General features: G+C 40.2%; 1 protein-coding gene across 1 annotated transcript in view; it reads left to right on the top strand.

Moving 5' to 3' along the window:
• Nucleotides 1-13422, top strand: part of GRTP1 (growth hormone regulated TBC protein 1) — a 28242-nt gene extending 14820 nt beyond the window's left edge. Inside the window, exons 5-8 of the mRNA XM_063126178.1 lie at nt 1188-1284; nt 10762-10934; nt 11056-11241; nt 13174-13422. Of these exons, the coding sequence (XP_062982248.1) occupies nt 1188-1284; nt 10762-10934; nt 11056-11241; nt 13174-13263 (546 nt within the window). The 3' untranslated portion in view covers nt 13264-13422. The remainder of the gene's footprint in view (nt 1-1187; nt 1285-10761; nt 10935-11055; nt 11242-13173) is intronic.
• The last annotated feature ends 2169 nt before the right edge of the window (nt 13423-15591 follow it).

Genomic DNA, 15591 nt, shown 5'->3' with positions numbered 1-15591 from the left:
GAGCTGGGAGGGTTCAAAAGAAAATAAGGTAACTGGAGATGCATCCAAAGATTAGACTTGAACAAGTGCAACTGATACTAAGGTTCATGAATATTTTAAAACAATCTTACAACTTATACATGTAAGATTTCCAGAATAGCAGTTGCTAGAGGGGTTGGGGTTGGTTGTGGCTCAGCTTTGTTGCAAAATAATTCCATGATTTTCTTTATTTAAAAAATGTACTGCAGAAATATAGCAATGTTGTAAAATGAGCCAATTGTTTACCATGAGTTTATAAGCTTAGAACATGACTGCATTTTATGTGCTACTTGAAGTAGATCTCTTTCCCACACCAAACTGCAAAGAACATTCAAAACATAGTTCTTATACAGAGCCTGTATTTCCCTCCACCCCCGCTTTCTCCAATATGCTACATCCAATATGGATTAGCTACATCACAAAGGGCTTGGAGAATTGTCAATAGAACTGCAATTCCTATCAGCCCCAGGCAGCATAGCCAAAGATGATGAGAGTTGCAGTCCCACAACGTCTAGAGAACCGCACATATCACATCCTTGACTTGAGCCAAAACATGTGTATAGTCAGTTGTAGAATGCTTAAGTGGTATTAATAACATGTAAATGGATATTTACTCCAGGGAACTTTTGATATTATCGTTCGTTGAAAGCAAAGAAGTGTATCTGGAGTGCCTATTAAGTGAAAAGTATAATCTAAAATGGACCTTGTTTATATTCCCCTACGTATAGCTAAATGCCCTATTATTCTATGCATTCATTGTGCAGCTGCAGTAGTTCAGTTTTCATCCTGTATTTGGCTTGTAAATTTGTGTAGTCTTACACTTTCTGGGGCAGACACGTTTGACAAGAAACTTGATGGTGTTCTTCAAGGCAGTAGGTTTTTAGACTTCTTAGAATTGTAAATGGAGAATGAATCTACTGAATTGTCAAGTCAAATGGCCCCGACTTCATGTTTCCTTCAATGTAGCTTCAGAAATTGACATGCATTTAATCACATCTGCAGGCAAGAATTTGCTTGTAACACTTTTAAAATGGACTTTGATTAGCAGGTCAATGGTGTTTTGGCTCCCCACCCCCCCAATCCCTAATTGGCTCCTTCAGGACTACATCTGTCAATATGAAATCAAGCTAGATCTCCTAGATAAATTAGACTTTTCCTTTTTATTTCAGGGCATGAATTTCATAGCTGGATATTTGATTCTTATTACAAGGAATGAAGAAGAGTCCTTTTGGTTGCTAGATGCTCTCATTGGTCGAATACTACCTGGTACGACAGATTCTTATCTTATCTTTGTGTTGCAGCTCATTTTCTGTGTTTGAATTAAGAGTGCAGTAGCCTTGTCAATCAAATTTATAGTTTTTGGTTTCCAGGAGTCTAATTGTATAATATTGTAATTGTAATAAAGAGCAAATCTGTGAAACAGTAATTACTGTGTATACATTTCCCATGTGTATCAAAATATATGTGTATACGTTCATCCTTTTTGTTGACATATGGGGATGTTGCACAGTATTTTCTGATGTGGCTGTTCTTTCCATGTAGAAGAGGCCCTGATTCCCAACACAATATAATCTTACACAAGAAACAAAAACCTTTGACTAGTGGCTAATTCTAATCTTATAACTATGACTAACATTCAGCTAGCATGTTAGGCCTGAAGCAGATAGCATGTTATTTCTGTAGCATTTATTTTATGTATTACCCACATTTATATAGCAGTTTCCACAGTTATCAAAGCAATGAACATACAATGTCATTACCATTAAAAAAACAATAAAACAACACAATATCAAATATTGGCAATAAAGCTACACACCGTACTGTGCTTTACAGACCATAGCTGGCTATGGCTCAGTTCAGACAACACATTTCTCTACGCAGTGGGAAAATCCACTCAATGGTTGGGTAGGGGGAACTTACCACACAAGTGTTCTAACTCCACCATTGTGTGACTGTGGGCTACCATGGAGTTGATTAGAAGGCAACACAATGTTTGATTGACAGTTCCTCCACCCTCTCTCCTCCCTGAGTCTTCCTGATGGTATCCCATCAGCTATTGCTGCAAAAAACTAATCCGGTCGAGTCACCTAGAGTGGTACTCACTCCTTTCTCTGCTCTTGCCAGAGAACTCTGTAGCCAGCAGGAAAAGTCCACAGAGCTCAACACACAGGCTGCTCTTGCCAGAGAACTGTGTAGCAATGGGAAACTCCACGGAGCCCTACACACAACACAATGGTTGTGCATGAACTCTCCGCTGCACAGCGTGGATATTCAGCATGGTGTGTTTACTACAAAAAAACAAAAAACTCCACTGTGGGTGGTGTTTTCCCTCCAGACAACAGATTTCTCAACAGTGGGGTAAAAATTACACTGTGGTGCTCTAAAAACACTGTTGAGAAATGTGTTGTTTGAACTGAGCCTATGTCACACTTCAGGAAAAGACTGCATGAAGGGATGAGTCTTGGGGAGACATCTAAATGACAGAACTGTTTAAAGGCCATTGGTAATACATTCCAAAGGGACTGTGACATTAAACACTCGATTAATGTCACAAACTGTGACATTAAACACTCGATTTGCAATTGCTCCTGAGGTTTGAACCTCAGGAGCATGTGGCACCCTCAGAAGTAGACAGCTGTACAGACATCCCCATTTTCCCTATTTGTGCAGGCACCATCTGATTTCTAAAGCTGGTCTCCTTTTATTCCCCCTCTTTTTTCCTTTTGTTTTTACTTCTTAATTTTCAGCTTTGATTTCTGGTCCCCTTCGTTGAGGCTTCCTGGGCAGCTTTGTTGGCACTTGAACTGTCCCTTAAGAGCAGAACTTGCTAAGGCCCAATTCTCTTTCGGGTTTGTAGCACTTCAAGTGGGGCTTATGTGATTGAATGTTTCTCTGTACAAACAAACAAAATCATCAACACTCACTCCACAAAGAAAATTAGGAGACTGTTTTTAGCCTGGCCTTCTCCCTCCCATGTCACATTTCTACGTGTAGAGAATATTTTCTTCATGAGTTCTCATTCCATCACGTGAGCTCCCACCTGCAATTTGAAGTGGTACAGTCCAGACAGATTTACTTCTTCATTGAGAAGCGCAGTGCTTTCTGTACTTTTCAACTTGCATTCAAGCTACTTAAAATTTTATCTAAACCAGAGCTGCACTTCTGAAGACATCTGGATATTTGCATGTTTATTAAAGTAATAAAGGCCTAGCTCTTAGAAGATCTAGATGCTTTAAAAGATTAGCTCTGCCAAACTCAAAGCTGCTAGATAGCTCACTGCATTAGGCATTCCAAAAATATTTGTTGGTGGCCATGGTTTGGAAGAGACAGATGGGCAGTTCCAAAAAAACAAATAAGAAAAAGAAAAGGCACACCTCAGGTTGCTGCTTGAAAGAAACAGTTGGTTTGTGAAAAAGGTCCAACATGGGCCACGTTTGGACAACACAATAGTCAACCATGTATCAGTAGTTTACTCCACGGATGACTATTTTGCTGTGTTGGGAATAGCCCCTAAATAGTCACCCGAGAGATTCTTGCACCCTGTCCTCGGCATCCCACCCAGGGATGGGATGTGTGTGTTCCTGGGAGTGCATGGGGCGTTGCCAATCACGGCACCCCACCCAAGGGCTGCCACGATCGGCATCTCCTCGCGTGCTTCCCTGGATGGCTGACACATGCCTCTAGAGCTGCGCTGGGCAAGAGCGGTAGGGGTTTCTGCTGCTCTTGCTTCGTGACGCTGTAACCATGTAAAATAGTCAATGGAGCCTGCCACATGACACAATAATCAATGGTTGTTCAGATAGTCAACTCTGCACACCATTAATTATTTGCATTGGTTATTTTGTGGAAATAACCAGTCGTGGTGTGGAAAAGACTCACCAAATGACACAGTAGTCAACTGTTGACTATGTAAGCAACTGTTGACTATTGTGTCATCTGAACCCAGTATACTTGATTGAATTGTTTTATCCAGCTTATCAGAATAAGACAAATGAAGATGCTTTTTACCTCCGAAGAAAACCACTGTAATCTTTGTGTAACAAAGAAGTGCTACTTTAAAGGCTTGTGCCAAATGTGTCATAAAAAGTATCATTACATGGTATACACCACTTACATGCAGAACAGCTTTTGGCATTCTAAAGTAGTCAGTAATGCTACCAGTTGTGTGAGACAAGAATTGTTCATGCTAAAACTCTGATATAAGGGATTCATTGTATGTTGATACTATATGCAAAGTAGCATTGTTTTACATCCAAACTAAATGTTCTTCTAATCACACTGGGGCTGTTCAAATGACACACTAAGCCATGGTTAGCCGCCAATCCTTTTGGAGCAAATGGTTAGTGAGTGTGTTAAAACTGTGGTTATGTAGCCATCATGGTTAGGAGTGGTTCACATGACACACTAAGCCATAATGTTTATCTCAGAATGCTTAATGACCATGGCTTATTGTATCGTCTGAACAGAGTCACTTGTGTAACTATGGATTCCGATTGGGAACATGGTGCTGATGTGTGTGTGTGTGTGTGTTAAACTTTTGCCCCATCTATTTCCCACTAAAATTAACAAAATAATACTCAACTGAAGGTGATTTTGAGGGGGGAAATTATCTTCCATTGGGAGAGACTGGGTGGGTGGAATAGGTGGTCCCAATCTGAATTGGGGCCATACTTGCTTACACAAGAGTAAATAAAACTATCATCCATATACATGATATGTGATTAGGAGAACATTTAGTTTGGCCCTTTATCATCTTCTGGTGCTAATTTCCTTCCACAAAGATAAAATTTCTTCGCCATTTTCTTAGAGGATATGTTTAGAACAGTAGAATGATTAACTGAACTAGAGAGACTGGAGGCATAAATGTCCTGCATCTTTGACCCAAGAGACCAATTCAGCCATGAAGTTCATAAGGTAGCTTTATGCACAGACAAACTGAGTGTTGTTGTGAAAATAAATTAGAGTGACTTCATATATGCAACTGTGAGCTCCTTTACAAATATGGTAAAATAACTTTTCCTCTTGGAACTGATGCATGCTTCTAAAGCAGAAATATCTTTCAAACAAGTTGATGTGTAGACATTTGTATAAGGTATGAATGCCTAAACTGAAGAGTAAACATGTAATTAGAAGTCTACCTTGCAACTTAATTTTTGTCTTTACTGGTCATGGTAGCTTCCTCATTTACCATCTCATTGCCAGTAATGTTATGTTGGCTCATAAATAATAATTCATTAAACAAAACAAAAAAACCTACGGTTTACAAAACAGTGTTAAGGCTGTAGAGCTTTCAACCAAGCACCAAAAAAGCAGGGGAATTGGGAGTTAAGGCTCACAAGCCTTAACTCCACATCTTCCCTAAGGAGGCAGAAAGTGCAAATGAAATTCTTATTCTCCCAAAGCAGATGATTTATTTATTTATTTATTTTTATTTATTTATTTATTTATTTATTGCATTCCTATACCGCCCAATAGCCGAAGCTCTCTGGGTGGTTTACAAAATCTACAAGGACAGGATGGAGAATGTGATATGCCGAGGTGACTGTGGGGTTGTGGAAAACTGATGACAAACAATTTAGGGCCACCTACTTCTCTTTTAAGCTGATTGTATTCCCTGGGTTGACAGTCTTTCAAGTGGAAAGCGTCATGGAAGTTCAATAGACAGACGTATATTTTGAACAGGAATGAGGAACTAGCTGCAGCCCTCTGGGTAATGTTCAACTCCAAGCTCCATCACCAACAGCCAACATACCAGATGGTCAGGGATTATGAGAGTTGTAGTCTACAAAATATACAGTGCCACAGATTCCTCACCCCTGGTTTAGAACATTTTATGAGCCTGCAGTGACATTTTGCTTCTAGCTAAGAGGGTTCAAATGTTGGATCAGAAGATGCCACTAACTTTTTAAATATATATTTATTTTTCTCCAATCATGATGTCAAACCATTTACAGCAACCTGGTGCCCTTTAGATGATTTTAATGATAACCCCACAACATTTTTGACCATTGGCCAAGCTGACTGGGGCTGATGGGAGTTGAAGTCCAAAGCATCTGGTGGCACCAAATTGGGGAAAGCTGGTTTACATCATCTTTGAAATTCCTAAATAATAACAGAACAATTTAGTTAGTCTCTGTGTTTAAAGTGTTATGAAAAGATGCCCTTAAACAAATGTGCAGAAGTGTAGGCAGCCATAGCTTTGTTCTTATGTATGTTAGAAGGGCCACCAAGTGTTGGGCCAGGATCTCTCTCTCCAGTAGAATGGTGTCTCCAAGCACCACACTTTATCTGTTCTCGTAGGAGTAAAGGTGGCCGTTCACTTACATTTGAGAGAGTAAAGAGGTGCACTTGGGGGATGTTACTGGAGTGCTAAAAGCTACTGCACATTGTTTATCTGAAGATGAAGATGGAAGTGTATAGAAAGTCCAGGAATTGCAACTCCCACTCCCTGCTATTTTGAGAGATACTTTTTAATCCATTTGTGGCAGAGAACAAGGTTACATGGGTCTTATAACCTTTATTCCTTATTCCCTGCAAATCTCATTACTGTATCATAAGTCATGGTTGCAACTTCATCTTTGCATTATGAAAAGTATTTTAACATTAAGACTAAAGCAAACAAAAGCAAACAAAAATCCTGCTAGTGATTTTTGTTCCAGTTAGCCAAACAGAGAAGGTTGTCAAGATAGTTCTGTTGTGCCAAGAGCACAAAAGCCTGTGTGTGTGTGTGTGAATACTGCATCCATCAATAGCACAGTGCATCCACATTCCTGGGCATAATAATAAACCCTATCTGCATCCCATGTGCTTTGCTTTAGTTTCCTTTGTAGGCACACAAGTACATGCACAGCATTCAACTCCTTAAGAGAGAGGAGGAAACAGTTTTTAAAGCATGCCACCGTCCGGCAGGTTGGGTAGTGTGATGGGATTTGTAATTTAGTTTTTGTAGAACTTGGATAGGCAATACACTTGCTTGGACCAATTCACAGGTAAAACTTAAAGGTGGTGGCATTTTTTTGTTTTGTATTTACACAAAAAGCCATAAGCAAAAGAATCCAACATCTAAGCCAACCCAAGTTCACAAAATAGTGTGTGCAAGCTCTTGGGATCTCCAAATCTCTTAATTGGGCAAGATAGTAAATGTGTGTTGAGTGGCTGATGCTCAGGTCATGGAGTCTACAGCTAGTTAGAGTTTTCAGATGGAATGTGAAAGGAGACTGCAAATATTCAAATAAGGCTGTACCAGGAGATATGATGGTTTCAGGTTGCATTTGGGACAGTCCTGAGGTATGCTAGAATTAGCCTCTCAGCTTTAAAACTATTTCATGACTTGGTGGGTTGCTCTTGAAAACTGGTCATTATAAAGCTGTTCACAATTCAGGGAGCTTGAAAGGTACAAAGTGAGTATGGATGCTTCAAATTTCAAATGACCATAACTGATTATACTAAGAAAGAGAGATTTGAAATTGGGAAATTAAAAGCAATGTAAAGGAAGAAGAAGCACGTAATACAGGGCCTGGATAGGTCTCAATTAGATATTCTCATAGTCAAGTATAAATGTTCATCAATAGGCAACAATACAATTTAGTACAGCATTATACTAAATCAGAGGGAACACAGCAGCCCAGTTGGATTCTGCCCTCCATATGTCACATTCAAATCATTTATTTGCCTGTGTAAGGGAGTGTTTAAAAGCCTCCTTCTGAGCTTCTTCCTAGCCCACACATGAGAAATGACTTTGCTTTCCACAAGTTAAAGTGCAATTCTATGCATGTTTAGACAAAAAAAAAAGTCACCATTCCACAGTCGACATGGCTAGCAGGGAAATGCTGAGGGTTGAAAGACTTTTTTCTGTCTGAATAGGATTGCGTGCTTATTCACGAACTAACTCTTAGACCCTGTTCAGACGACATGCTAAGCCATGGTGGTTAAGTATTTTGAGCTAAAAGTTATGGCTTAGCATGTTGTGTGAACCATGACTTAGCATGTTGTGTGAATCATTCCTAACCTTGGTGGCTACATAAATCCACAGTTTAAAGATGCTCACTAATCATTTTCTGCAAAAAAGTTAGCAGCCTAACCATGGCTTAGCATGTCGTGTGAACCATTCCTAACCATGGTGGCTACATAATGACTGTTTAAACACACTCACTAACTTTTTGCTGCAAAAGGGTTAGTGGCCTAACCATGGCTTAGCGTGTTGTCTGAACAGCCCTTAGTCTCTCTGTATCTTGTACCAAGTCCATAAAACATGATATATTGCACTGGGCCATTAGGATGTATATGAAAGACAGCCTACACCCCTCTGAGCCTGCCCTGACCAGTTCGTAAGCACATCACCGGAGGCCTGTCTTTAGTTTCCCCTGTCTCCTGTGCTGGGTCGCTCCTTTATTATTGTTGCCTCAGCTCTGGAACTCTGGTGCCAAACATGATAATCTTTCATCACCAGGTAAAACTCTCTTGCTTTTGTGGGACTTGAATGTGTTTTTAATTGGCCTTTAGCGTTTGGGGTTTTTTTGGTTTGTTTTTAGTGACTTAATGTCTCTGGAGGATGTTACTGCTCCTGAAAAATGCTATCTTAAAAACGTTTCATTTTTTAAAATAATGGTTTGGTTTTCAGTAAATGTTGTAGTAAGCCACCTTGGAAATATTTATTTTAATTTATTTAAAGTATTTGAAATTTTTAGCTAGTTTCAGCTCTGTACCCAGCTTGATTTTTCATGACAGTGTTTACTCCTCATGTCTCTTTTGAATCTGAATGATAATATTCCATGTGTAATAACGCACAGCTTGTGGTGTCGTGATAGTGGAGAGAAGATTTAAAGCCATAAAAGTCGGAATCCTCCTTTAATTTTTAGTGTCCTTCCTTCCCACTGGTCAGTTTTCTTGCCATTTTGTTATCATGAAAGCAGGGTAATTCCATAATGGCGAGTCTAGCCGTGGTCTAGCAGTATTTCTAGCTGCTTGGAATGATGCCCTGCTATTCTTGCCCAAGAGCTTTGGCATTCAGCTTCTGCTCTGGCCTCGGAGACTGAAAGCGGCAACTGCTCTTCCCTTTCAACAGTTCAAATGCTTTACTTAAAGGAATGTAGACCGCACTGCATGGTGACCTATGCCAAGTCATGGAGCGCCATCTGGTGGCTTCTTTAAGTATCAATTAACTGAAGAACACAAGTAGTGCCATGCTGGATCAGACCAAGGGTCCATCTAGTCCTGCACTCAGTTCACACAGTGGCCAACCAGCCATCTGCCAGGGATGAACAAGCAGGACATGGTGCAACAGCACCCTCCCACCCATGTTCCCCAGCAACTGGTGCACACAGGTTTATTGCCTTGAATACTGGAGATAGCACACAACCATCAGGGCTAGTAGCCATTGATAGCCTTTGCCTCCAGGAATTTATGTCTGTGTTTCTTTCAAATATATGCATGTTCCTTGGGGGGGCGGGGAATTGGTTTGCGGTGGACTGTATTGATACTGTCTACCTGGTATTTTTTTTTTTGCCACCTGCACGAAGGTCATGCCTCGGTACATACATTCGTTTCTGTGTTCTTGCATTACATTTAATAACTTTGCATCATATATACCACATTTTTCAGGTAGCTGTAATGGACGGAGAATTAGCTCAGAGCAGTTTCTTTCTAGCACTATTCCATTCAGTCTGAAACCCAGGAATGCACAAAAATGGCAGTCCAGCAGCTAGTCAGAAATCTGTCTGCCTACTACATAGCTCTGATTGGCTTCACTGATCAGCAATGTCTGCCAACCACCTAGCTCTGGTTACCTTTGCTTTTCCAGATTTCTCTGTGTATCTCGGAGAACTCAAGTGGTGAAAGGCAGTCTCTCAATTGATGACATGCAGGAGAGACAGATGCTGCCCTTTACCCAAATTATCTAGTATGTGCAGGGAATATAGGAACTCACTCAAAACCAGGCTGTGGAGAGTGTTGGATGAGGTTCTGATCCTTTCCTTTTCTTTGTGTAGTCTCTGGTAACCACAAATAATGGCTGTCTAGGCCAGCAATCATCCATGGACCCTATTGAGAACTGTTTGTCTTTAATGGACATATCAGATCATTTTGTGGGCTCAGGTGTCAGCTATAGGTAGATAAGGGTTGGGATACAATGAAGGATAAAGTTGAAAAGGTAACACAACAGGGTTGCAGTCAGTTGTATTGTCTACTCTGTATTTATATATTTGGAACCGGGCCCGCTCAATCCATGGTGCATGAGACTTCTTTTCTTTTCTTTTTTGACAAGCTTGTGTTCAGAGTGGCCTCCCAGGTACAGTGTGTGGGGTGAAGTCCTTCACTCTTAAGAGATTATGATTAAGAATGGGAAGGACAAGCCACAGCTTATCTTTGAAACATAAAAGCTTGATGGAGTGCCCCTCTCCGTGTAAACCTACTGATCTGAGGCCCTCAGAGTGCCTCCTCTGAGGGAGGTTCAGAGAACAGCAACAAAGGGACAGAGCATTTTCAGTGGTGGCCCTTGACTATAAAGAGGTTTGACTTGTTTTAATATGGTATTTTAATGGAAATTGTTTTTAGCTTTTTTATATTTTTGTATGTTTTAATAATTTTGTTGTTAGGACTTTTTAAAGAAAAAGGCAGCTAAGAAACTCAGTCGATGACGATGCATTATGGACTTTTTTTTTTACACACAATAGTTACTTTAAATTGACCTTTTTGACTTATACTTTTTTTCAGTTGACTTAGCTTTTGTTTGTCCTTCTTCTAAAGATTATTATAGCCCAGAAATGATGGGTCTGAAAACAGATCAAGAAGTTCTCGGAGAACTTGTGAAAATGAAGATTCCAGCTGTGGCGGAATTAATGGAGAAGCATGGTGTTATGTGGACTTTGGTAGTATCCCGTTGGTTTATATGTTTGTTTATCGACATTCTTCCAGTAGAGGCAAGTGAGAACTTGTTTAGCTATATGTATGTTACTGTTTTTTAGAAGGTTGCCCTACATGTAATGCACTAGCAAGGCATACACTAGTAGTGCCTAAACAAATATCTTTCTTCTTCTACAGACTGTACTTCGAATTTGGGACTGCTTGTTCTATGAGGGATCAAAAATAATATTTCGTGTGGCCTTAACATTGATTAAGCAATACCAGGGTTTCATTTTGGAAGCCACGAACTTTCCAGATATCTGTGATAAATTTAAGCAGATCACCAAAGGTCCATTTGTAACAGAGTGTCACACTTTCATGCAGGTGGGTGTCTGTTCTTCTAGAAAATGTATAAATCTGCTTGAAAATGGTTATGGATATTGTCAGCCTTCAAAGTGTTTTGCTATAGCTGTTCAGAGTATTGTATCAGTGAGTTTTCACCTAGTGTGTTTGAACACTGGGTTGGATCAAGAATACCTGTGGACAGAATACCACAGCCCACAGCACAGAAGGGGGACAGGAAGTAATTTTCACCCATCGTCCTTGCAAAGCTGCTCTAGAGGGCCAGGGGAAGATCCAGGACATCATGGGAGGAGGCACCAGGAAGCTAAAGGAGGAATCTGCAAAATCACCACCTCCTTCCCTCAGCAGGGACCTCCTGCTAGATCTGTCTCTTCTGTGAATGGAGGTAGTCTGGATTCAACTTGTCACTATGCTTTGGAAGACATTTCTCTGTATATTCATGATACTACTTGAATGACAGGAAAATCCAAGGATGTGTAGAAAGTCCCATCCATTTCAATGGGTCTACTGTAGGTAGGGCTAACTCTGGATACTGTCCATTGTTTCACAAAGAGATGACAATTAATAGAAGCAATTAACTTCTCGTATTACATCCTTTGATGTTGCCACACTTTTTACGTAGCACCTAGTATAGACAAGAGCTGGATGAACACTTTCTAACCCAATAAGCAGCTATTATTCAAATGTCAAATAGAGTAATGGACTTGACCAGAGTGTGTGTTCGGCCTGCTTTTCTGTGAAGGACCTTAAAGTATCATTTTAGTCTTGCAGTTACTTTGATTTAATTACTTGTCCAGTGCCATATATAGCTAAATGGCCATTTGAAAATAATGGTTTCTGTATACAGCGTTCCCCATCTTGGTGCTCTCCAGATGCTTTAGACTTCAATTCCTAATAGCCCCAGCCAGCATGGCTAGGAAGGCTGGGAGTTGTAGTCCAAAACATCTGCAGGGCACCAATGCAGCTGTTCTTTAGGCCTGGAGAACCCCTCTGATGAGCTATACTGCAGCTTCTTTCTTTCTTGCCCATGGTTACTATCTTTTTAATAATTACTGCCTCTGCATGCCAATTAACTTTGGGGTTTCTGAATTAAGTGTTCTCCCAGGAGTGTTGCTAGATCAAAGGCCTGTCTAATTTAACTGTGGCCAATCTAATTACCTGGAGAAGCTTATAACCAGCAGGACTTCCTTGTTCATTCCTAACTGGTTTCAGCAGTATACTGCCTCTGAACATGGAAGTTCTGTGTAGCTATGAAGACTAATAGCTGTTAGGTTTGTCCTAAAGCCTTCTGAACAAGTGGCTGCCATCACATCCTCTAGTAGTGAACTTGCAAATAAGTTAATTATGGAGAAGAACCCAGCAGAGACACACATTTTCTGACTGTCCATTGTAATCCTCCCATTATATTATCTTCAGATTAGGGTGCCACAGTGGCATTGTGCTTGCTAGTACAAACGGAAAAAGTAGACATTGGTTGCTGAAATTTGGCAGCACCGATTTTTTCTCTCTCCCTTTGCACTAGCAAGCACTGATATTGTGCTAGTGTTGATTTATGCAAGCATGATGCCATTAGTGCGAGTGTTGGAACACCAGTAGATCCTACTCATGAGCACATCTGTGAATTTATGTGGAAGAAAATGGAATTTTAGGCATGTGAATTCAAAGGGGCATGCACTACAATACATAAATGAGAATCATGACTAATTGGAACGTTATAGAGAAGATGTGTGTATGCCTCTGTGCTGTACCGAACCCAGTGGACACTTCAATGTGCCACCAGTGTGAAATATCCTATTTTGGAGAGGAGCTTGTTAATAGGTATAAGGAACTATGTGGTGAGAGAAATTTTTAAATGCAAGAATACAAGTATCTCTGCTGCCTGTTCCATCCTATGAAACACCATTTTTTCTCCTTGACCCTGGTTTATACTAACAGTTTAATTCTTAATTCTAGAAAATATTTACAGAGCCTGGAAGTTTGCCAATGACTACAATAGACAAACTGCGAGAAACTTGTAGAGCAAATCTGATTGCACAGAGGTAAATGGACAATATTTAAAACAGATAAAATTCTGCAAAAATGGGTACATTCCTTCACTTCATTGCACTGATGCACAGTTTCTTCAGTTTCCATTACTGTTGATTGATACTTGACCAATTCTCTCCAGCTTTTCATGTAAGTGTTGATCTGGATAGTTTACTTTTTTTTGTAAAAACACGAGAACACCTTAATTACTATGTGAATAAAATGTTATCAATGTGGTAGTAACCTCTCTTCAAACAAAGAGGCACTACTTTCAGGAAATGTTGTCATATTTAAATCCATACATTTATAAATGTCTTAATGTGAAAATACAAAATAAATTCTATTTGTGAAATTTTCACTTCTTGAATCTGCATTATCAGGTTGAGTTGTGTTTAGGAAACTGAGCAACTGGATAACCTCTCCTCAATCTTCTTTGAAAGTGTTTTGGGAACAACACTCTTTTGCTTTCCTTAACTTGCTGGAAGTCATTAGCATTCTTTATTTTGCTCTTCAAAATACTTTTATCTAAACAAAAGGACTGCTGTCATTGCAGGAGCAGGAACATTAAGCAAAGCTTGCTACAGTTGCTCTGGGATATAAAGGTTTAAACTTGTGTTCATCCTTTTATCTTGACGTTTTACACCTTCCTGTACAAACTCTTCGTAGCCAGAAGGGCTCCAATGGGTGTTCCTTTGCCTGAATGTGAAAGATTCCATGGATGTGAAAGGTTGAGCAAAGGGCTGTTTGCATGCACAACAGCTCTAGCCCAGCAGGCTTGTCTGTGCCTATTGAACAATGTCAGCCAGGGGTTACATTGTATGGGTCCTATGGCAGCATGTGGGTGTGGTTCCTTTATATTACAACTTATGTTTGCACAGTAATATGTTGTGTCCCTTTTTGTTCTTTCAGTATGCAAGACAGCATATTTAACTCTGCTGGAATATAAGACTATGAAACGGAGTTGCAACATGCAGTATAGCAACTCCTGCTTTATGACAGCACCCTCAAACCTAAGCTTGGAAGCTGCTTGAAAGCTTTTATTCTACTGTTGCTCCTGTAAACTCAAATATTAAATGAGTCTACAACATAGTGATTTTAATTCTGCAAGCCTTCCCTAACCTGGTACCTTCCAGATGTGTTGGACTACATCTCCCAGTGACCATGTTGCTTGGGAGTTACGATCCAACACATTTGGAGGTTTTCCAGGTTGAGCTACAGAAGACTAAGTGCAGGCTCCTTAATGCAGCACCCATGGGCACCTGCACAGCTCTATAAAACACTGAGAAACCTTAGGGTGCCAGGTTCGCATTCCTGTTCCATAATCTGCTGCTGTTCAGCAGGCAGGAAGAGAAAGCAAGTGAGAGAGAGGCTAGAGGTAACAGATAAAGGTATGAGTGGGAAAGAGCAAAACTAGGGACCAGGAAGGGAAAGAAATAGCAAGGAAAGGGGTTGCAGAGAATTAGTGAGGGTAGGAGTGAAAAGAAAGGAACTAGGAAAGGTCTGTATGGGTGAAAGATAATTGGGTAGCCTAAGAAACAATTCTTTCTATTTCCCCCTTCCTTCCATCCCCTAGCCTTGCTAATTCTCTCCCCCACTCCACCTCTTGATTAGCCAGGCCCCTACAGCAGCCATTATGCAACTAGCCACATGCTCAGTGGGAGCCATTTTTTTTGGTGGTGCAGTTTCTCAAATGTGTCCACATGTCCAAAAAGGTTGGGGACCCCTGCAGTAGTGACTATTATACTAACACTAACTACAAGCTGTAATGTTTACTACAATGGTTCTTGTAATAGAGGCACTATATACATAAACATAGGCTTAGAAGTGAGGCTAATTTCACAAGAAGAGAGCTTTAGGCTCTTCTGCAAATTCCAAGCTTCACAATTATGCATCCACACCCCAAACCAACCCTTATAGTTCAACTCATTAATCCTTAAGTTGTGATTATGTGGATCTGGTTACTAGAGGACAAACCCTCTTCGGAGACAGGTTAGGTAATATTATACAGTACTCAGAATTTCCATCCTATACACACCTAAACTGATGTTGAAGGACAGGGAGAAATTTGGCCTTTTCAAACTGCTAATTTTGTAGTAAACCAATTCTGATGTGGATTTTGTGCAAACAAGCTAATATTATTTATAAATCTGCCATTACCTAGAAAGTAAAAGTCTGCACCAATATCAGGCTTCAACTCAGACCCTGAGTCAGTGCTTTTGAAATTGGTCTAATTCTTCTTTGACCAATTTGGAGGATATCCACTTTGACTTGGTATCAAACCAGTCAAGATTTTGAAACCCGAGGCTTTGTGCCTACCATGGGAAATTTTAAAATGTTTACAATAGA

This window comes from Elgaria multicarinata, chromosome 5 (genome assembly GCF_023053635.1).
Source record: "Elgaria multicarinata webbii isolate HBS135686 ecotype San Diego chromosome 5, rElgMul1.1.pri, whole genome shotgun sequence".
NCBI lineage: Eukaryota > Metazoa > Chordata > Lepidosauria > Squamata > Anguidae > Elgaria > Elgaria multicarinata.
This window is presented reverse-complemented; position numbering and strand designations above follow the sequence as displayed.